The following is a 21,373-nucleotide window of genomic DNA, read 5'->3' as shown; positions in this document are numbered from 1 at the left end:
CTGTTGTCCAATCATGATGCGTGTGACGGCTTTTCGGGTATTTCTGGCTTGGCTGTTTGGTATATAATTGAGCTGGTGATGATGAGTTGAATTGATTGATGCGATAAGATGATGTTGATTGTTTAAGTTTTATGTCAATATGGTGAGAAAGGTAAAGTTTCATTCTCTTCGATGTGGTGAGTTGTGGTTTGATGAGATATTGACGGCATGGTGTAGGCAGTTTATTTCTACGGCATTGCGCCATGTACCGGAGGTTTAGCCTTTGGATATGTAAGTCGGAACTTATATCACCTATTGAAATCTGATAACTAATCGTTTCTTTATTAGGACACGGGCTCAATGAGTGAGTTAAAGCACACTACGACGACGCCACGGCTCGGGGAATAATGTCAACTAACTCAACACCCAAGGCGGCATCTTGGCCATGCCACAGTTCCTGACTTACTTCAAAAACCCAAGCAATTTCCTCCAGGGAGGAATCACTGCATCGATTCTGGCAGGAGCTTTTGCCGGCTCTCTGTTGACGGGTGCGTTCCTTGCGGATAGGCTGGGGAGAAGAAAGACGATTTTGCTGGGCTCTGCAATCTTTACGATTGGTTGCGCCATCTCTGCTGCGGCGAACAATGTTGAGGCTCTTGTTGCGGGGAGAGTCATCAATGGGCTTGGGAATGGGTGTTTGACGATGATGGTGAGTATTCTTGATATGGGTTGTTTGTTTGGGGTGGTATATGGGGTGCTGACTGAGTTAGGTGACCATGTATCAAAGTGAGATTGCGCCGCGAGAGTATGTTGCTATTTCTTCTACTATTGCTACTTGTGTCTACTATTGCTATTTGCGTCTACTTTTGCTATTTACGTCTACTTTAGCTACCTGTATCTACTACTGCTATCTGCATCTACTTTTTCTATTTGCTTCTATAGGCAGGAATTGATACTAACTACCGTCTAGAATTCGTGGACGAATTATCAGCGTGTTTCAGTGTTTCGTCAACTTCGGTATTCTTATTGCTTTTTGGATTCAGTTTGGGACTAGTCACATTAATGGCTCCGCGGCATGGAGACTTCCAATGGGCTTGCAAATGATTGTAAGTTAACTCTACTATACCGACATCTAGAAAATGAGAGATTAATGAGACATAGGCTACCGTGGCTCTGCACATCACCATGTGGTTCATGCCCGAATCACCTAGATGGCTTGTCCAGAAAGACAGACAAGAAGAAGCGCTGCAGGTGCTTGCCCAAGTCCATGCTGGTGGTGACATTAATGATCCATATGTGCAAGCCGAATTGGCAGAGATTGTGGCCAAGCTTTCGTTTGAGAAGAACCACCCGCCGCCTAGCTATTTCGACTTGCTGATTGGATCACAAAGACGTCGTATGTGGATTGGTATTGGTGTTGTACGTTTTTCTCTTTAACACTAGGCTTTATAACCAAGAGCTAACGAAAACAGCAATTTTGGCAATCTATGACTGGTATTAATGTGTAAGTCGGCTCTGCAACATTCACTCCTGGGTACTTGACCCTAACTTGACATAGCATCATGTACTACGCCGTTTTTCTCTTCCAACAAGCTGGCCTTGGAGAGACTTCTTCATCCCTCCTGGCAAACGGTCTTCAGGGCGTTGTTCTCAACGTCTTCACGTATCCAAATATGTACTACATGGACAAATGGGGCCGAAGATTGCCCATGGTAATCGGTGGCGTTGGAATGGGCATTTCGATGATGATTATCGGTGTCCTCATGAAGGCTTACGGTATCTGATTCTTATCCTCGTGTGTACATCTATCTGATATACTAATATCGCGCTGCCAGGTGACCCCGTCTACGATTCGCTCACGCAAAAGACCAACTTTGACTTTACGAATGAAGCGGCATCCCGCACGGTTATCGCCTTCGTATATATATATGTTGCAGTGTTTGCAATTACGTGGGCTTGTGTCGCTTGGGTGTATCCTCCCGAGATTTTCAGCATGAGCATGCGTGGTCGTGCTACGTCCATGACAACGGCTACGAACTGGTTTATCGTTAGTAGAATACCTAAGTCTTCTGTTGGAGACGACTGACTAATTTGATTCTAGAACTTTTGGTTCGCCTTGTATATTCCTACTGCAATGGCCAAGATCAGGTTAGTATCCCTCATCCCCCCATTTTAACGGTCTTGCATAGCATGCTAACGTGTTTGATTGACAACAGTTGGAAGTTATACATGATATTCATGGCCCTGTGCTACCTCATGTCCATCGTCGTATACCTCTTCTATCCCGAGTCGGCCGGCAAAACACTTGAAGAGATGGACTTTTTGTTCTCCAAAGGACGAACCCCGTGGACCTTTCTCGATCGCGAAGCTACCAAGATCGGGGCGCTGTTCCAGAGAGATTTGGAGCATGGAGAGGCGCTTACTGTGTTTGATGAGGATGGTATGGCTTTGAAGGATAAGGTGAGGCAGGTGGAGGATGTGGTTGAAACAAATGCTCATGGGGAGGAGAAGTAGGCCGTTGGGGTCGCCTTTGCGACATATTGTGTGTATGAAGATTGTTTTTGACTTGCTGCTAGTATCACAAAAGCGCTGTATGTGGGTTGGTATTAGCGATGATGATGAGTTTGAATAAGCGTATTGCCCAAGACAGTAGGGATTACTATCTTAATTGTTTCCCTTTTAAAGAGATCTTTAAATATGTAAATTCTTATAATAACTTTTGCAAGGAGGATTTATAAGAAATATTGGCCACTTAACAGTGACGATGTCAGTCTAGCAATAATATGAGCCATAAGTCATGCGCATTTCCCCCTCCCTCCTCCGGGAGTCTCAGCCGACGGTTTTTTGATATCGCCTCCTAGTTTGACAAGCTTTTGTGGCTCTTGTCTCTGGTTTACTGTTGTAGTAAGGCCGCGCCGGCTGCTAAAACGGAAATCTTGCTGTGCTGGAATAATTATCAGTAGTGGAAAAAGCGTTTATAAATACAGAATATGATTTCGTACCATGCGGTTTTAGAAGATTGAAAATAGAGATACTAGACGAAAGTGGTGATAGTAGCAGAGAGTAGCGATAGTAGCAGATAATAACTGTAGTAGTACATGTATATATTAAAAGAACCACCAGCCTAGTTAGTAATAGAAGTTATTTCCTCTGCCTCTTGGTTTGACACTTGAACTCTGCAGAGTCGCTAGGAGATGGCAGAGCCACCTCTTTAACGGGCTGTTTACATATGGCGCCATCGTCTAATATGTGAGAATCTTTCGGCGAGAGTCATTATAGCTGCTTTATAAACTCGAAAAGGTGCATTGTCGATAGTGTGACTCTATATGAGGAGTTTCACCCTTTTCGGTATTAATGGCCGAGAATATCTCTCGGCATCTTTTGAATAGTTAGCAAAGCCGTAAAATGTAGTTCAAAAATGGTGTATTCTGGCCGGAGTAACTGACCGGTAGAGCTTATTGTTTCACATGCTGCATCGTCTCATTATTTCAGATGGGACCAGCCATCAAGAGAATCGAGGATATTTGCGCAACATGTCGAATGGTGTAACCAGATTCATGGGCTTATCTCAGCCACTTTCTTTAGAATTGTCCCTGATACTCATCTCAATACCCGGCGCGGCATCTTGTGCACTGGCAACTTCGCTGGCGGCCACACTGGCGGCTTCACTTTCAGAGAGTCGTACAAATATATCGGGGTCGTCCATGGCCCCCCTCATCGATGCAAATATATATGAACTTGAAACATTCGCGGACGGGCGGTGACATCGTCGTTTCGTTGCCTCGGCGATCTCAAGCATAGTCTGTGCGTCAGTTACGCTGGGCCTATGCGACTTCGGGTGAACACTTCCGTGTAGGATGAGATTCAACAAAGGCTTCAAGGATGGAAGACAAGCTGTCGTTTATCAGCCAAAGCTGCAGGGAGAAAGGAAAATGGTAAGGCATGCCACAAACGGTACCAATATACACTTCAACGCCAGTCCATTTCATTTCCGCGCATTCATCCCACGTAACATCCGGAGACTCCAAGTTTAGCTGAAGCACGAACACGAATCGAACAATCGAAACAACGAGGACGCTATGATACACTGTGAGGTTTACGTCGTTAGGTTTTGGAGGGAGGTAAACTTACAAGATGCCCAGCATAAAGATACACGCAGTCGCAATCTTCTGAGACATGCGTAAATGCAGATTCCAGATATACGGCAGCGGGAAGAGAAGAATGAGCACGTCTGTGACAATGTGAGGAACCGTCTTTCCGATAAACAGGTTATGAATGTTGACACCGCATGTGAAAGTTGATGGATCTGTTGGGTGAACGGGGTCAAACTGCTGCCAGAGAGCGGATATCGGTACGCATTGGAAAACAGAAGTTAGAATCTGTCCATAAATCAGTTTCTTCATTTTGAAAACACCCAAAGATAGCCCGGATACCGGAGAGGATCATACAGAAGCAACTGTCCAGCAACCGACCATTCCAGCCAAGATTCCAAGAAGCAGCTTGTCTATAAATTGGACGCTAAAAATTCTCCAATAAAAAGCCAGGATCGAGAGCTTGATGCACATGAGGCTAAACGTGTAGGTGAACTCGGTTGTGAATAATCCCAACGCCCAATCTCGAGTAGCATCTGGTGGGCCAACCCATATATGTTTGCAGAACCCGTTGCTCACCACTGCCGGAGAGTATTAGCCACGAAATAGTTCCATGCTGAGTCTTATCGGAACGTACTGTAAATAGTGACTGTAAACATGAAACCGCCGGAAAACAGCTAGTATCCGACATCTCACGTTAATATCCCTTCCACTGGCCGCCGCGGAGTAGAGTGGGATAGCTCATACCAAAGAAGCGATAATAAGCCAATCATCCAGCCAATACCGAATCTTTGCCAACTTCCTACAAATGACGCGCAGAATGACTGCTGCTACCGCCAAGCCCCATGTCGATGCCCATGCTGCAACAAGATTGCCCGCTTTGCTCGCCTGGAGGTCGATTCCCGGTGGCGGAGGTCCCAGCGAGGCCATGACGCGTTCAAGGGGGTTCAAGCGCCCATCTCTCTCTCAATTCAGATGTCGTTCTGAGGCCTATGCCTGCCGTTGCGGAACCAAGAGGCTGAACATGGAGAGCGACTGCGCTTCGCCGACGACTTGAATGAGACTGCTTCTGCCAACTGAGCGAACGAATGATATGGTGAAAGAAAGATGTATTGGATTAAGAAACGCTATCTGGATGAGAATTTAGCACTGCCAACAGAACATTCGGACCGCACGGCCATTGCAATCTTCCGTCTCGGCGAAACTACCTTTGCGTGGGCTGTGTCGGCCAAAGCATTAAGCTTCACGCCATCCGTCCTCCACACAAAACACCAGTGTCTAATGATTCCATCTTGACTTGGCTAGTGCATACACTAACATCCCAATGCCGAAACCGCCCTCCAGAACTGGTGATGTTCTCAGGAGCTCACCATTGGCTGCTCAGCAAGCCACCACGATCTGGAGTAAGCAAGCTGTCATTTCAGCTAGAGATTGTGAAGCGCGATGCCGAATACCCGCTGCTGATATTAGGCCAGTGTGTCGCAGTTTGTATGTAGTCTCACAGAATCGTCGATATCAATCATGCCTCACGTGCCTGCAAGTCGCCCATGTCCTTGTATTCTCAGCCTTTAGGATACTGAAGTAGAAGCGCTGCTTGAAAGCCGTTCAACTCTATGTTTCACCAAGGTTTGGCCCAAACGGCGCTACCTCACATCGGTCTCTAGATTGGCTTTTCTCACGTCCTCGATGCGATGGATGAACTGCCATGTTGTAATAAAATAGCAACTCTAACCGGATTCTCAGATGTGGCTTTCCAGTAGTTAACCAAGCAATCTGTCTTGACAGCCCAGAACCGTCGCGGCCCAGAATGAAGTATCTTATAAAATGAGACTTCTGCTTTAGTTCCATGCAAATCGTCGTCCTGTTTTGAGTCATTACTCTGACAACCGTCGATCTTTTCGAGTAATCTTTTCGACCCAGCTTCTGAGAACGCTAGCTCCGTCCTGTATCTCTGACGATCTTTGGTATACTACATCATATCCCACATCTGCGTCATCATTGGTATCTCGTCAGAATCCTCGTCTTCTTCGATATCCACATCTCCACCGCCGTCGTATTCTTCATCCAACCTTTCGTAGTTTTCGTTATCAGATTCATACCATTCTAAATGCGGGAAACAATCAGTTCCATCCTGATATAGATTATGATGGTAATCGTCAAACATCCACATCTTCTGCGCGAGAGATTCAGAGCTGTGGGTATATATGCGACAGCCTCGATCTTTGGTGGAGTAGACATGAAAAAAAACTCCTGTTGGTTTTGTTCAGGATATTCAAAAGCTTCTCCTCACTGAGTATCACTTCCTCCAAGCTGTCAATTTTCACCTGGATTGTGGTGGACACACACCGCTTCAGCTCCAGCTCAGGTATCTTTGACAGCGCATGTATTGTGCGAATGGTAACATGACAGTTGTGAAATGTGAGGTCTTTCAGCGAGCTAGCAACTTTTGTGACAAATTCAAGTAATGAACGGTGTGTAAAGGGTACATTCTCAAGTTTCAAGGTGTGAAGCTTTGGATACTGGCAATCAGATGGGAAAAAAAGGCCAAAGAAGTTCCGTGTACGCTTTTGGTGTACACCAGAACGATTAAGGCATAAAATGATTTCTTCAAGGGCTGTTGCCGCTTTGAGATATGAACCTGCACAGTCTAATTCTTCGAGGTTTCGAATGTTGGAGATGCAAAGGTTTATGTGCGTCAAATTCTCAAGGCATTTGGCAAAGGATCCCGCGAGTCTTCTGAGATATGTCCAAATGGATTCGTCAACGAGACAGAGCCTAGTGATGGGTGTAAGAGTATGCAGATTAGCTCTGTGTGTTAAATATGGGATCATCAAGGTGTAAAATCCATCATTACGGCTGCCCCATGCATCAGGCGTGCCTTGAAGGAACAGCTGGCCAGTGAATGGATACTGTAATGGCGGTTGTCCCGATGGCGTGGTTAATTCGCGCGCGATAGGCATCGGTTGAGAGATAAGCTCTTTCAGCTTAGGCATCTTGTCAAGTGCGGCAAAGAATCTGGGTGTGAAAGTCTGAATCGACTCCTCTCTCTGTGTGTCATCTTCCCTGTTACTACGCATTTCCGGTAGCCGGCCATCGTAAACGTGGGGTTCGTCGGATGGACGCCAGTGAGAAATACGGTCAAAGTGGTCTAGAAGTGAAGAGAGGTCGACTTCTGTATTTCTTGGGCCATCCCGAATGTGTTCAACATCGGTGAGTGATATTTCGTCTTCAACCATCTCTAGCCATGTCAGGGTCTGGACAGCCATGGCAAGATATGGTTGCGCTGCGATATTGAAGAATATTTAGCTATCATAATTGAGCTTCGAAATGTAAATTCTGGAGAACAAGAAGTGGGTAGCGAATATGGACATCCATTTCGAGACTAATCGGAGATTTTTGAGGTCCGGCTTTTTTATCTGTTTGTCGCCCAGAATCTTCAGCATGAGCTCGGGTGGGAAGTTGACCATTTTGGCGTTGGAATTTTGATGTCGTCGATGCAGATATAGAAATGTAAAATGATGAGCAATACTGGGGCAAAGATGATTGTGAAGAAGAAGAAGAAGAAGCCGGAGAAAGATGTTGGTGAAACAAGCTGCATGTGGCGTAGGGAGTAACAACACATGAACTGGCAGGCAGGCGCGAAAGAGCGTCAATATTTCCATGAGAGTTAATACAAGGTACCTAGACAGATTCCTATTAATTTCTCCAACGAATGGCAGAATTTCATTAAAGTTTGCAGTATGAAATATATCGATAGTTGACCAGCTACTGCCATCTAGGGAGATGCGCACATGATGTGGAGAATTGTATTGGCAAGTAGCAGCATGGCTAGAAAGTGAGAAGCAGGGATTTTCTCAGATAAGTTCTTCGCTTCGACCTCACCAACGAAATGGCAGTGACTATCAAGTTTGCTACCTGCCTGGGGCAGGGTAGGTCGTTGGATGGTGATAATAGCAAATACTAGGGGAATATAGCCATAGTAGCAGATATTAAAGGAAAATAGCGATACTAGAAGAAAACAGGGAGAGTAGCAGATACTCGAGGAACTGGGCATCTACTTAAGTGGTCGTAGGGAAGGGGTACATGCATTTCCTTTGCATCCTAATACTTCCTGGAGGTGTTGAATACATGAATATCTTGAGTCATGAATAGCCTCTCCCCGTGTATTTACCAAAGGCACATCACACACCACCACTATACGATGCGCCGCCAGCAGCGGCATCCAGCCCGATACATTCGCGCAGTCCCACCACCTCAAATAACGCCTTGGGTGAACCGTTGCGACCCAATGCAGTCCTTGGAGGAGCCCCATCCTCCTTCAATTTCTCCATGGCTCTCGTCACTGCTTCGAAAACGGGCTCAAGACATAGTCCAGGATATATGATGAGCTTGAAACCTAGCTCTTCAGCTTCCTGAGCGGACAAGTCGGGAGACAACCCCCCAGGCACATTGTTATACATGACAGGAGTTGGAGCCAGATCCGCACAAATCTGTCGAGCTTGCTCTTTCGACGTGATACCTTCGAGGAAAGCGATATCTGCTCCCACAGCAATGGCGGCTTTAAGACGATCCCTTGCTACTTCGTAACCCTCAGACTGCAGGGCATCTGTGCGAGCAATAATGAGAATGTCGCCCAAACGCTGGTTCCTTACTAGATTCGCGGCCCGGATGCGAGATACAAACTCATCCTGAGAGACAATTTGCTTGTTCAGAAGATGGCCACAGCGCTTAGACTGGACCTGATCTTCTAGATGTAGTGCGGCCACTCCGGCTTGCATGTACTGAGACACGGTTCGCCCAACCATTACAGGGCCTTGAAGTATAGATGATTTACACTCATTAATCCTATGCAAGAGTATAACGCGACGCACAAGAGCATCTAGGTAAGGGATTACGTACCACCAAATCCGGTGTCTGCATCGGCGATGAGAGGCACACTTTGATCCAATGAGGCAATCATAGACGCTGCATCTCGCATATCGTTCAGTGTCGCAATACCTAGGTCTGGCATCCCCAGCCTAGACATTGTTGTGCCGGCTCCTGTCTAACCATACATCTTAGCATGGGCAATCCGAATAAGGTCGCTTGGTACCTAAGTGACGAACTGACCATGTATAGGCAGTCAAAGCCGGCTTTAAGAGCCATGCGAGCCGTAAAGCCATCGTATACACCTGGACACACAATGATTTTCCCTGGCTCTGCCAGTTGAGCCCGGAGTCTAGCTGTAGCCGTTTCTTGCGTAACCTGTTTAGACATGATGACAACTATGTGAATAACTGATGATACTCCGAATGAGATGCCTACTTCTCCTCCTCCTCTTTACATATCTCTATTATTTATGACTTTCTGAACTGCTATGTCGCTAATCGTCATTAGCATCAACCTTGCCTAGAATGGAGAAGACCCGATCTGCCGAGAATGGCCGCCCCCTTCGCCTTCGCCAATTGCCGATACTCGCCGAGTGCGTAGTGCTTACACCGGAACAAGCGTTAAACGACACGGCGATACTGCCTGCTCAGGATGCCTAAATAAGTTGCATGCTCTGGCTCAAGATGATTGCCATCTAAGAGCAATAAGTACATCCCTACACGTTTGAAACTACCTGTTCAATATCCTCAAGATCTAGCCAATCATGACCCATACAACAACAGCAGCACCATTATCATCAGACACTCCCTCCGATCCATCAAGCCCAACAGGGCAACTTTCCACCTGGATATCCACCCTCACATACAACGACATCCCAGAAGACCTTCGCATCCGCGCCAAGTATCTTATTCTAGATGGCATTGCATGCGGTTTAGTGGGTGCTCATCTGCCATGGTCCGAAAAGGCCTCTCAAGCTCTATTGGAGCTGGAACTCACAGAGGGCTCTGCCAGCGTCATTGGCTATGAACGTCGAATCAATGCTCTCAATGCATGCTTGCTCAACAGTTCCTTCATTCAGGGGTTTGAGCTGGACGATTGGCACGCTGGAGCCCCGCTACACTCGAATAGCATTATCCTGCCTGCCTTGCTTGCAGCTGCCGACCATCTTTCATTGAAGCCAAACACGGCCTCGTCTTCTTATTCGGGCTCTGGCAAGGATCTTATAGTCGCATACATTGCTGGGCTGGAAGTTGGGCCTCGCGTCGGCCTTGCTCTTCATGGACCTCACATGTTGTCTATGGGATGGCATTCCGGTGCAGTTTTTGGTCCTCCCGCATCTGCCGCCGCGGTGGGCAAGTTTCTCGGGCTATCAGCAGGCGCTATTGAAGATGCCTTTGGAATAGCCTGCACCCAGGCCGGTGGACTGATGTCTGCGCAGTTTGAGTCTGAAGTGAAGCGGATGCAGCATGGCTTCGCAGCTCGAAACGGCCTCTTGGGCGCGATGCTGGCACAAACCGGCTACGTGGGAATCAAGCGCGTATTTGAACGCGAATATGGCGGCTTTTTAAAACAATTCACCAGCGGTAATAGCATGGAGCCGCAGTATAAAGTCGAGGAAATCTCCAAAGACCTTGGCCAAAATTGGTTGATGAAGGGCGTTGCGATCAAGCCGTATGCAAGCATGGCTGGCACACACAACACAGTGGATTGCCTGACAGACCTGCGCCAACTCTATCCCGAATTAATGAATGATTTCTCTAGCATTGAGAGAATCTTTATTGAGCTGAGCAAGCCCGCTTTTGAGCATGGAGGATGGGAAGCAAAGCGGCCATTAACAGCGACTGGCGCGCAGATGAGCAACGCCTATGTCGCAGCCACATATGTCGTGGATAATGCAGTCCTTCCGGCACAGTTTTCTGCTCACATGATCGAACGGGATTCTCTTTGGGAATTGGTCGATAAGACAACATGTGAGCTGAACAATGATTTTGAAAAGATGCGCACCCGAGTAAGTGTCTGGTTCAAGGGCAGATCGGATCCAATCACTGCGGATAGGCAGCTTGCTAAGAGCGTCATGCCGATGCTGAGCAATGACGAGATACTTGAAAAGTGGAGGAGTATCACTGCTAATGTAATTGATGACGAGCGAAGGCAGAAGATTGAGGAAGTCGTTCTACATCTTGAAGATTGTAACGATCTTGGTGTATTGAGTCAGTTGCTGCTGCCCATGACGGCGAATCCAATTGGATGAAGAGGAACTTTGTCGTGCAACCTGTCTGACTTGTAGCTGAAATTAGATTAGATGTTATTGATGTTAGCACGAACCGTCCATATGCTGGTTTTGTTTCATATAGAAATGAAGAATTATTGCCTCGGATACACTTGCTTTTTTTTTTTTTTTTCATAATGAACTGTTAATTATATAACTGTATTAAGCGATGCTACATAGGCCAATCATTCATGTCTAGATTCATAGCCCAGTCGAAGTCAACAAATGGTTCATCGGCCACTTGAAGTGGCGCCGATTGTTGAATATCCAGCACAGCATTAGTATCACCAGTTGCCGGTTGCGCATATGCATTTTCATTCCCATTTTGCGTCTCGGATCGGACTGTATCTCATGTGAGTAAATTAATTCTGGACAATAAAAGCTCAGGTGCAAGCTTACGCTGCTGTCTACCCTCGTAAGGATTGCCCAACCCTCCAAATTCCTGTCTCCACCACCATAGGCAATCAAAGAGGGTGCTCATCGATAACCTGCTCGTGATTCGGCTGCTCAAGCTATCGATTATGCCATGCTTGCCTTTGAATATTGATTGGCTGTTCCACAATTGGCCAAGTATAGAAGCGCCTCTGGCACTAAGATCATTATTCTGCAGCGACTCTTCCCGGGCAAAGAAAATGGCGGCAAAATAAGCTTGTTCGCCCGCCTGAAGATCTAAATGCGGTGCGAGTTCACTGCGAGAAATTTTCAAGATCGTAAAAGCCGCCAACATAAGGGATTTTTGAACAAAGACGGGTGCGTTCTTGGCGGTAGCCCCTTCGTCCCAGGACTGTTGACATGCAGTATTGATGAGACTGCACGCAACTGCATAGAGAGGTATAAAGGCTTCGAGTTTGCGAGACGCTGGATCTATAAGGAAGTGGTTTGCAAGCAGATGCAGTCGAAAACACTCAAGGTATATGGAATCTGGTTTTATCGACGGTCAGCACTTTGATACAGTCATCCTGCGGGAAGAATCATTCACACCGATGGGTGTCTGTATTTGTGATTCAGCTTTCGTTAGCTGCGAATCGAACAAGCTAATACATGACATCAGTGACGCAGCTTTCTTAGAGTCAATGCCGCCATGAATTCTCCTCAAAGCTTCAGTTGCACATATCATGATTTCGCATAATCTGAGGGGTAACTTGGTCTCTTGTTGAGGATCTGCTTCATCGCCACCACCTCTTCCTCCATCTGACAAAACTGGTAGGGTGAATGCATCACTCAAACCTAGGGGCATAATCCCTTCCCCGAGCCCAACTCTAGGGATAGAGTGAGCTAGGTCATTGTATGGGTTACTAGAGGTGAAAGACTCACATGTAACAAGTTGTGCAGCATTGCTTCCATAACATGGCGCGATTAGCTCTCTCAAGCCGATTGCCGTCCAGTATTGTCCTTGCAAAGTCTTGACCAACGCCTGCTACATGCAGTCCAATTTGCATGGCGAGGTGTAGAGCTGCACCTGCGAGAACAAGACTAATGCCTCTGTGCATAGTGTTGACTGGGGTTGGCCACTGGCATAGTAATAGTATACCTTGGATGGTCTGAATTGGGCTGCTCCGGGATTCCAGCGCTGCAAAGCCCATCGAATTAATCTTTGGGGAGAGTCGACCCAGCAAAGTTGGGTCGCCGGCATAGCGTCTGCTGCCTATATAGACAATGACCCAGAACAAAAAGGGAGACTGATCGAAGCATTGGTTTGGACCGGGTGCTATCTGGAATATCGGCAAGAATGGAGCATACAAGCTAAAGAATCTGCGGGAGAGTCAACAGTGATTCAGATAGCTGACAAGCAATCGGGAGCTATACAGATTGAAGCAATCCTGGATTTTGCGACCGGGGACCACTTGGCCATCAAATTCTCGAGAGTTGGCCGTGGATCCATTCGTATCACTATGTATTGCGCAAGATTGATCATTGTCACTCTCCTTTGCCACTGATGGAGCTGACCCTGGCTGAGGATTGGCAAGCACAGCCTCTGAAGGCAAAGCCAAATCCTGAGCCGGAACAAGCAGTGGAGTCAAGAACGGAACTTCTACCGTACTCGGGATAGAAGCCGGAGCTCTATCAGCGGCATTGATGCCGGATGGTCTTGCATTCCGGCCTCCTGGGGCGGGGCTGTCTAATCTACTGTCATTCTCCTTATCTGCATCAGTGCGGCCTCTCATGGCCTCCAGCTCACTTTGCAGCTGAGCTTTGGTCCGCCGAGATGCCGGGGTACGTTCAACAATACAGAGAAGCTGCATATGGCGGCATCGCGTGCACGAAGCAGGAGGCTCGGCATCGCATTTGACCTACTCGGCGATCATATATCAGCGAATGGAGTGTGACTTCATCATGATGATGATGATGATTGCTTACCTTTTGCACTCTACAGTCTCGGCATGCCGGATGACGACGTACTCGAACCCGTTGAGGAGCCATCAATACATGTTCGCTGAGCAGAGAGTTTACGTTGATATCGAAGATGGCGAGATTGGCCGATTGGTTACAGGAACAGGTGAGTTGCGTCACGTGATGTATTTATACATGTAAGCTTCATGTTTAATGTGAACGATCATAAGCAGCCTTTATAGATATCAACTAGTCACTAGAAGGAAAGGATTAGAGGGATAATAGATTAACAATATAAGTATCGCCAGATATTACTACTATCTGATCTACCATTGCATACCAGCTGCCTGGCCACCAACTTCCACAACTCTCCTACCGTCTTTGGTGCTTCCACAGATCATGTCAAAGAGCTGTTTGCCAAACTTCTTAAAGGCCGGAGTGATGCCCCCTGCTTCTACCAATTCTCTCTCCATGGTAGACAGATAAAAAGAAAACTCAGTCCCTCCAACTTTAATCTGATTGGCTTCTAGGTCGATGCTAACTTCTGCGCCGTCTACTGCTGCCTCGAAGAAGGCCGGATCGTCCATAGTGAAACCCAAGAGGCCGAGGCTGGGTTGATTGCGTCCGTAAATAAAGGCAAAGGATTCAGCAATAACACATTTTATTCCACATCCTGTACAAGGTCAGATAATTGGCAATCGGGGGAAAATGGAGGATATACATACCCAGCAGTGCTGATACGGCCTGCTCCCTTGAAGAGCCACAACCAAATGCCTTACCTGCCACCACAATATCAAAGCCTTCTTTGGCACGCGATCGGAACTCTGGATTCGTATATTCCAGACAGTGAGCTCCCATAGCTTCATTGGTTCGAGATGATACGAGGAACTGGGCCGGTGCCAGCTGATTGTTGTTAGGCTCACTGTTACTAAACCTCTGATAATCAGGGAAGACGAACCGCATCTGTATCAACAAAATCCCCGAGTCTTTGGATCTTTCCGTGAATGACTTTCTCTCCCTTTGTTTCCTGTTTAGTGGTAATATGTGTCTCTGTCACATCCGAATCATTGGAGTCATCATGCTGAGTGACTGAGGTTGTCGACATATCGTTAACCAATTCACCTTCTGGCGTTGCTTCAACACAGCTTGCTGGTTCAACCCAGTCTGGCTCTTTCCCTGACAGTTTTCCCTTCAGGGATCCGCGACCATTGAGTAGTTCCCATCTTTCTGGTGGAATTAGATCAATGAAGTGTTGTGGATTTGTCACCATCATGTGGAAAGACGAAGCTGCTACAGTAGCTGCCGAAGCGAGATTTCCGATGGAGCCTAAAATGCCATGGTTAACATCCTTTCCAGTCTGTCAGAGAATCACTTGGCCTACCTTGACCCATACGATTCTCAAAATTCCTATTCTGAGACGACAACCAAACTTCGGACTCTTTCGCGCGGTCTGCCGATATACCCACGCAGTAGCTGCAGCCTGGAACGCCAATCTCAAAGCCGGCATCCTCATATATCTGTGCAAGTCCTGATTTTCGCATTTTGTCAAGGATAGGTAGAGAGCCAGGGACTACTTTTCTCTTTTTGCCATCCTTTGGCGGAGACAGCCCGCTCTTTAGTCCTTGTTCCAATACCAAGGCGCCGAGAATAATGTCTTCTTCTGCTGTTGTACAGGCTCCGATGAAACACCCGTCCAACTTCATGCCCACAACGTCGGTCACCGGAACGACATCATCGGGATTCGGATATTTTGCTACAAACGATTCAACTTTGGCCAGGTCGATGATATGAGTTTCAGCATATACTGCACCCTCGTCTGCGCGAAAATAGGATGATGCATTCTTATGCCGTGCCACTCTTCTTCCGTCAATGAATGCCTTGGTTATATGATCCGGAGTAAAAATTCCCGTCACACCACCAAGCTCCTAAGCGTGCAAGAAACTTATTAGCTTGTTCCATTGCAATTGTGTTGGAATGGCCATGCTTACTGTCGTCATGTTGGCAATCGCAAAACGAGCATCTGGGGAAAGGTAATTGAGACCCGGGCCCGTATACTCGACAACGCGATCTGAGGCGACTGTGTTCCGCTTGAGTTGCTGCAAGACATATAAAATGACGTCTTTACCACCAATTCCTCGACTTGGTTGTCCAACAAACTCAATCCTGACAACTTCAGGCACCTTGAACCATGTCTCTCCTGTGATAAGCCCCATTGTGACATCAGCGGCTCCGAGTCCAATAGCAAGGCAGCCAACTGCGCCAGAGGAGCATGTGTGGGAATCAGAGCCAATAAGGAGCATGCCAGGCTGGGCACGTTCTCTAAAAAACTCGGTATGCATTATGGTGTACTGAATCGCCATAAATGTTAGGTGAGTCTTGTTTAAGCGTGAACGCCTTGTAGGTGGTTGTTCGACATACATTCATTCCTTGGTACTCAGTCATTTTGAATACTTTACGTGCTCTTTCAGAAGACTCTATCAGCTTCTTAACGGGAGGCATATCTTTGATTCTAGGATCAACGACGTGGTCACCAGCAAGCCAGAAGCGATCATTGCGAAATATGCCAGGATTTCCCAATCGATTATATGTTCCTTCCATGCCCTTAGAGAGAATATCAGCTCAAATCTGTTCCTACGTACACTTTCAAATGAGTAAAGTCGAAATTACTTACCGCCCACGATGCCTCTGAGGCCATGATCCAATCTAGAGACACCCGGATAGTGTCACCAGTTCTTACGAAGCCTTTGGAGTCAATGGCATGCATGGCAAAGATTTTTTCAGTAACGTTCATTGGTGGTCTATCCTTTGGGAGCACCTTTTGGGTGTTGTTTTGCGCAGATTTCTTTCGATCATCCGAGTTGAGCGCCTCTAGCCCTAAAGAATAAGATGAGCAACAAGGCATGGATACTATATGGAATATGTCAGATTTGAACGCCGCTTACATGCTGATATGAGAAAGCTAATCTCGTTCACATCATCTTCAGTGGTCTGCACATCTTTGCTCAGACCAAGGCCTCCATAATTTGGCGATGTTGAGCCAATTTCGGATATCTGGGCGAATACTTGGCTTTCCCGAGAGGCGCCCTGTTGGAGCAGTATTCTGCCAATGTCATCGAGAAGAGTTAGGGGGTGTATTGTTTGAATGGATATATTTGCCACGTCAAGCTTGACAGCCCGAGCTTTAAATAGCAGCTCTGACCACCTGGTCAAAAGTTCGATGGTTGTGGTATTGTCGACAGTCATTGTGCTGATAACGCAGTAATAGAGATGGAATGATACGGGGCAATGGGAGACGAGAGCTAAATGAGTGGCTTATATCCCGCTCTAGATAGGTGACAATTATATAAATACACCATCTTAAGTTTATACTATTACACGTCATTGTTTGACCACTTTACTCTTACTACATGTATTGATGGGGTTTATCGTGTTCGGCCACGGTGTGGCTAAATTATCCATTAACACAAGTTGGCCGATAATGGCCGAACGCCGCCTAATTTCGGCGACCTACCTCACATCTGCACTAACGAGTCGTACATAGCATTCCAGCGGCTACGTAGAATTCAAGTGTCGTAACAAGACGCAGGAGAAATATCTTTTACTACCATTAAGTGGATACACGGCTCTTCAAGTATGTGCTACTCTCTACTACTATCGCTACTCTCTACTACTATCGCTACTTTCTACAACTATCACTACTTGCTGCTAGTATTAGTATAAAACATGTGGCTATGGACTTGAGGCTATTTTCTCTTAATATCTATTCTATGAACACAGGTGAAGGATCTCTCCTAAAGATGTTAGTCTTATTTATGATGGACTGTTGTGCGACCGACAACACAAGCGGGACAACAGAAGATAATACTGTTGTATTATAGGTACTCAAGAAAGTGTTGCCTCATCATAAAGAACATGATGTATAGATAGATATAGCAATGTATTCATGACGAAATAAAGATTTATCCTCTTTTGCATTCCGTCTCACTTGCTCCTAACCCATGATCATAGCTTCGCGCAAATAGCTACTTGCGAATTGCCTTCACTTCAGACGATTTGCGTACATCTGAGCGACCTAGCTCAATGCGTGACAATGTCGATATTTCGATACTATATCAGCCACGACTCAAGACTACCTCTAGTGTAACACGGGCCAGTTCATATCGTTGATTACCAATCATCAGTCATGCAGAATGCATCAAGATACGCTATGGAAGAGGCGTCGGACGCTTCCACTTCACGGTCGATAGTCTTACCGTTCCAGATGAAACCGTAACGGTAAAACAAGCCAGCCATTCTTGCAACCCGGATCAACTTCTTCTTACTTTCCGTAATATTGCTAGCTTTTGCCCAAAAGGTCTGCCAGAATGCGTCCTCGAGTTCACGACGGTTATCGAAGTAGTGCCATCCTTCAGAATCCATGTAGCCAAGAATATTCTCAAAGTCCCACAGCGAGAAGCCGAAAGGCAGGATGCTTGCCTCGGCCCAGTCGATGATCCCTGTGATGCTGCCGGTTTCCGGGTCTATCAGCGTGTTCATCTCGTTGAGGTCTTGGTGACTCAGAACAAACGGCAGTGCTCCCGAGAAGAGTAACGGTAGTTTCTCGAGAACTTTGAGTAGATTGGGCAAATATTGTCGCGGAAATCGTGATCGAAGAAGTAGTCTGAGAGTGGATTTAACTTCTGAAAGCAACCCGGCAGCCTCATTTGGGTCTGAATATTGATTGTTTCTCCACGACTGAGCGAAGAATCTATACGCCGTTAGGGAAGATCTGACACGAGGGCGGGGGATTATGGACGCACTCGGCAAAGTCTGTTGCAGTTTTGAGTTGTCGAGACTTGGCCTCAGAGGGCTGATTGGCGGAAATGTCGCGTGCCATAATGTAAGCAGTTCCAGGAAGCTTGTCCATCTCATAGATATGCACGTGTCCTGGTCCGGGATCCCTTGGATTATCGATTGTCCCGTGATATATGCACCTAGCCACAAGCTGCGGATGGATTCTCTTGGCGAGATACAGCATTTTCATATCGATATCGTAATTCTGGCCTCGAAACTGAAAGATCTTAGGTTTTTCCGTCCCAGCTGTCACCGTGTAGCTGCACGATCCCTGGAGCTGGACGGGATTCACAAGCCCACGGACACGGGAAAGGACGAATTCATCACATTGCCGTCTTTTCACATGCGTCTCGTGTGTGAAAAAGTTGTCGATTGTGTCTTCAAGATCGTAGATACTCATTTTATTGATGAACAGAAAAGAGTAATGAAAAGAGTCCAAGGGAGACTGGTGGCCTATAGAAGGGTGTGTCCACCTTAAATGGGATTGATTTCTTTGTTCTGAGCACGGACTTTCATATGACGCGTAACAAGCAAACAAGTGGCCAAGGATGCGTCACTGCATTAAAGAATGGGCCAAGCACCAATCAACAAAGCATTCTGCGGATATGACCCAGTTGAGACATGCAATAGGCAAGTCCATATTTACAAAGAGTGCAGACGGCTTAAGTTAAACAGCGACTAGACGCTTGTTCTCAACATTATCTAGTCCACAAAGGATGATTGGACTATGTTTAAAAGTCTGCAAAAGCAGAAGCGACCTCATGACTCAGGAGTGTAGCAGAGAGTAGCGATAGCAGCAAAAAATTGCAATAATAGCAAATATAATGAATTATTTATTTACTTGAGTAATACTTAATAAAATGTTTTTTCTCTGCGTCTTACTACGACGCTTAAACTCTACGTAGTAGCAGGGATGCTAAGTAGCCAACTTGGCTGCTGAATAGCCCTTCCCCCAATCAACTAATTGATTCAACTCATCTATACGCTCTTATTCTATCTCATACAATGCTAAGCATTTTATACCATGACGACTTCCCCCATCTCCCATCTCGCCCGGTTCGTCATCCGCAGCCCCTCTCTGAATATCCCGACCCTCACGTACTCTTCCACGTCCTTCTTCTGCTTCAACACCAACGCATCTTGAGTCATGATCAACGCCAGCAACACTTGCTCATCCTCCGCAACCTCACCATCAACAGCATCTTCCACCACATCAAACATCAACGATCCATCAACTTCATCTCCTACCTGCTCATCCCAAAGAAACCAGCCGTATTCTCCCTTGCGGAGTCTCGCTCGGAATATCAACGTCTTAATCTCCAACCGTGCACTCGTCACTGCACTAAACTCATCTTTAGGAATCTGCGTATCCACTTCGCACCTTACGAGTTCTAACAAATGCATCACCGATCCAAATGTATAGTCAATCTCGCCGCTGAATGAGGCCCAAGACCACGATGGCGCAACATACGTAGCGTGTCTGCATGGCTTTTCCTTTGCGTCTGGCCCATGGTTCGGATGCCATAGCAGCATCTCTCCCATATACTCCTTCCACAGCCCTGCAATGTAGTGCTTGTCCGTCATTTTGCTCATTTTTCGGGCTATGGCAGAGATGGCTAATAGCTTGTCCTGATACCAGCCCAAACCGCGGCGCGTGTAATGCGACACGAGCGTCTGCCATACCTGAACAAACTTGTAAGATTCATCTAAGCCCGCCCAATCGATGCTCGAAGTGAGTGGGTGAGACATGCTCAGCTGGGCAAATGTCCTCGAATGTCCGACCCAGCCGTCATATCGCAGTTTCGACTCATCAGCGCGACTCCGAGCGCAGTGCCAGCGAACGTTGTGCGTCCCGTACTCAAGCACCCTCGGCGACAAGATGGACTCTTGTAAACACCAAGATCGTTGATCGATGGGCTCCCATGCATCAGGCTCTCTTCCCTGCCAGACTATTACGGTGCTCATCTGGCCATCTTGGCAGGTAAACGGCATGCGAAACCCCTTCTCTCCAGTTAGGCATCGATCGTGAAGGAAGCCTTCGGGGGCAGCGGTCGCCCGGGCCGCAGATATAGTAATGTATGCCTGTTCGTAGATCTCAGCCATGCGCGATATCTGCTCTGCTTTGTCTTGATTCGAATCCTGTATGATGCACAAAGCATCGATCCAGAGATACTGTAGGCCCAGAGCCATTGCCACCTGGATAGCATCTTTAATGGTTTGCGGAAACCGGTCGTACGGGATGTCATTCATCCATGGCTTGACGACATTTTCTTTGAGCTTGACTGCTTGATCTCCGCCCCAGCAGTAGCTTAATGCGGCATATTCGACAAAACTGCTAGAAGAAGAGTTTTGCTGGAGCCGCACTTGAGGATGCGCGGCTTTTCCCGAGAGGTGTAAGAGGCGCCGAGGACCGGTTAATGATGGATTAGCAGGCCGGTTACTGTTCCTAAGCTGCTGGCATTCGGCATGTGTTGTAAAGCATTCCTGGAGCCAGCTCTTGATTGTGTCTACCGTCTTATTCGATGAAGGGAATAGATTAGGAGGCCTATATGCAACCTCTTCCGCAGCTAATTCGCTAATCGCCATTAGATCTTACATTACAACCACCTCCAGAGAGTTCTGAAGTCTCACCTCTCCTCTGCGCAAACAATCAGTTTCCGCTCCAACGTGCCCCCATCAATGTGATCTTCCAATTCATTCACCCAGTCCAGCACCATCTGCTCCCTCGAATTATGCGCAAAATAAGCCCTCAAATAACTTTCAGAGTGTGTATCGTCTCTTCGTAGCGTAACAAGCCACTCGAACAATTCACAGCCTTCATTTGCCAGCGAGAGGGCCTCATCATATGAGATATTAAAGACGTAGGCTTCCCCCGTGGCGAAATAATTTTCATCTATAAGTTCGTACCAACCTCGATCGGAGTAGTAGTTGCCAAAGGTGAGAATTAGTGTCGATTCACAGAGTTTGCATGAATGAGGCTCCGTGGGGGAACTCATCATGC

The 21,373-nt window shown here is 46.9% G+C and overlaps 9 protein-coding genes across 9 annotated transcripts; 2 read left to right on the top strand and 7 right to left on the bottom strand.

Moving 5' to 3' along the window:
• Positions 1 to 139: 139 nt before the first annotated feature.
• On the top strand, positions 140 to 2,611 carry TRIVIDRAFT_66201 (uncharacterized protein; the record flags this gene model as incomplete). The annotated part of the gene is made up of 13 exons (XM_014095977.1): positions 140 to 142; positions 217 to 270; positions 328 to 343; positions 411 to 688; positions 750 to 784; positions 950 to 1,085; positions 1,141 to 1,398; positions 1,452 to 1,483; positions 1,538 to 1,755; positions 1,815 to 2,026; positions 2,081 to 2,127; positions 2,196 to 2,439; positions 2,567 to 2,611. The coding sequence occupies 13 exons, from the start codon at positions 140 to 142 to the stop codon at positions 2,609 to 2,611; spliced, it is 1,578 nt and encodes a 525-aa protein (XP_013951452.1).
• Positions 2,612 to 3,803: 1,192 nt separating this feature from the next.
• On the bottom strand, positions 3,804 to 4,652 carry TRIVIDRAFT_42454 (uncharacterized protein; the record flags this gene model as incomplete). Its single annotated transcript, XM_014095976.1, has 3 exons — positions 3,804 to 4,056; positions 4,111 to 4,358; positions 4,428 to 4,652. Coding segments are annotated over 3 exons (726 nt in total), but the record flags the coding sequence as incomplete, so codon positions are not given.
• A 1,292-nt stretch (positions 4,653 to 5,944) lies between these two features.
• On the bottom strand, positions 5,945 to 7,336 carry TRIVIDRAFT_227093 (uncharacterized protein; the record flags this gene model as incomplete). The annotated part of the gene is made up of 3 exons (XM_014095975.1): positions 5,945 to 5,993; positions 6,056 to 6,173; positions 6,361 to 7,336. 3 exons carry the CDS (start codon positions 7,334 to 7,336, stop codon positions 5,945 to 5,947), a joined length of 1,143 nt encoding a protein of 380 aa, XP_013951450.1.
• A 915-nt stretch (positions 7,337 to 8,251) lies between these two features.
• On the bottom strand, positions 8,252 to 9,326 carry TRIVIDRAFT_57217 (uncharacterized protein; the record flags this gene model as incomplete). Its single annotated transcript, XM_014095974.1, has 3 exons — positions 8,252 to 8,883; positions 8,970 to 9,114; positions 9,180 to 9,326. The coding sequence occupies 3 exons, from the start codon at positions 9,324 to 9,326 to the stop codon at positions 8,252 to 8,254; spliced, it is 924 nt and encodes a 307-aa protein (XP_013951449.1).
• A 376-nt stretch (positions 9,327 to 9,702) lies between these two features.
• Positions 9,703 to 11,190, top strand: TRIVIDRAFT_66197 (uncharacterized protein; the record flags this gene model as incomplete). Its single annotated transcript, XM_014095973.1, has 1 exon — positions 9,703 to 11,190. The coding sequence occupies one exon, from the start codon at positions 9,703 to 9,705 to the stop codon at positions 11,188 to 11,190; it is 1,488 nt and encodes a 495-aa protein (XP_013951448.1).
• A 190-nt stretch (positions 11,191 to 11,380) lies between these two features.
• TRIVIDRAFT_205851 (uncharacterized protein) lies at positions 11,381 to 13,629 on the bottom strand (the record flags this gene model as incomplete). The annotated part of the gene is made up of 6 exons (XM_014095972.1): positions 11,381 to 11,550; positions 11,608 to 12,072; positions 12,250 to 12,467; positions 12,523 to 12,960; positions 13,156 to 13,499; positions 13,567 to 13,629. The coding sequence occupies 6 exons, from the start codon at positions 13,627 to 13,629 to the stop codon at positions 11,381 to 11,383; spliced, it is 1,698 nt and encodes a 565-aa protein (XP_013951447.1).
• A 236-nt stretch (positions 13,630 to 13,865) lies between these two features.
• Positions 13,866 to 16,782, bottom strand: TRIVIDRAFT_41788 (uncharacterized protein; the record flags this gene model as incomplete). Its single annotated transcript, XM_014095971.1, has 9 exons — positions 13,866 to 14,212; positions 14,265 to 14,442; positions 14,498 to 14,620; positions 14,681 to 14,865; positions 14,921 to 15,464; positions 15,528 to 15,887; positions 15,958 to 16,140; positions 16,211 to 16,413; positions 16,482 to 16,782. 9 exons carry the CDS (start codon positions 16,780 to 16,782, stop codon positions 13,866 to 13,868), a joined length of 2,424 nt encoding a protein of 807 aa, XP_013951446.1.
• A 924-nt stretch (positions 16,783 to 17,706) lies between these two features.
• TRIVIDRAFT_42546 (uncharacterized protein) lies at positions 17,707 to 18,772 on the bottom strand (the record flags this gene model as incomplete). Its single annotated transcript, XM_014095970.1, has 2 exons — positions 17,707 to 18,286; positions 18,375 to 18,772. The coding sequence occupies 2 exons, from the start codon at positions 18,770 to 18,772 to the stop codon at positions 17,707 to 17,709; spliced, it is 978 nt and encodes a 325-aa protein (XP_013951445.1).
• A 995-nt stretch (positions 18,773 to 19,767) lies between these two features.
• Positions 19,768 to 20,694, bottom strand: TRIVIDRAFT_136433 (uncharacterized protein; the record flags this gene model as incomplete). Its single annotated transcript, XM_014095969.1, has 1 exon — positions 19,768 to 20,694. A coding segment is annotated over one exon (927 nt), but the record flags the coding sequence as incomplete, so codon positions are not given.
• Positions 20,695 to 21,373: the final 679 nt, after the last annotated feature.

This window comes from Trichoderma virens, assembly GCF_000170995.1.
Source record: "Trichoderma virens Gv29-8 chromosome Unknown TRIVIscaffold_89, whole genome shotgun sequence".
Lineage (NCBI taxonomy): Eukaryota > Fungi > Ascomycota > Sordariomycetes > Hypocreales > Hypocreaceae > Trichoderma > Trichoderma virens.
This window is presented reverse-complemented; position numbering and strand designations above follow the sequence as displayed.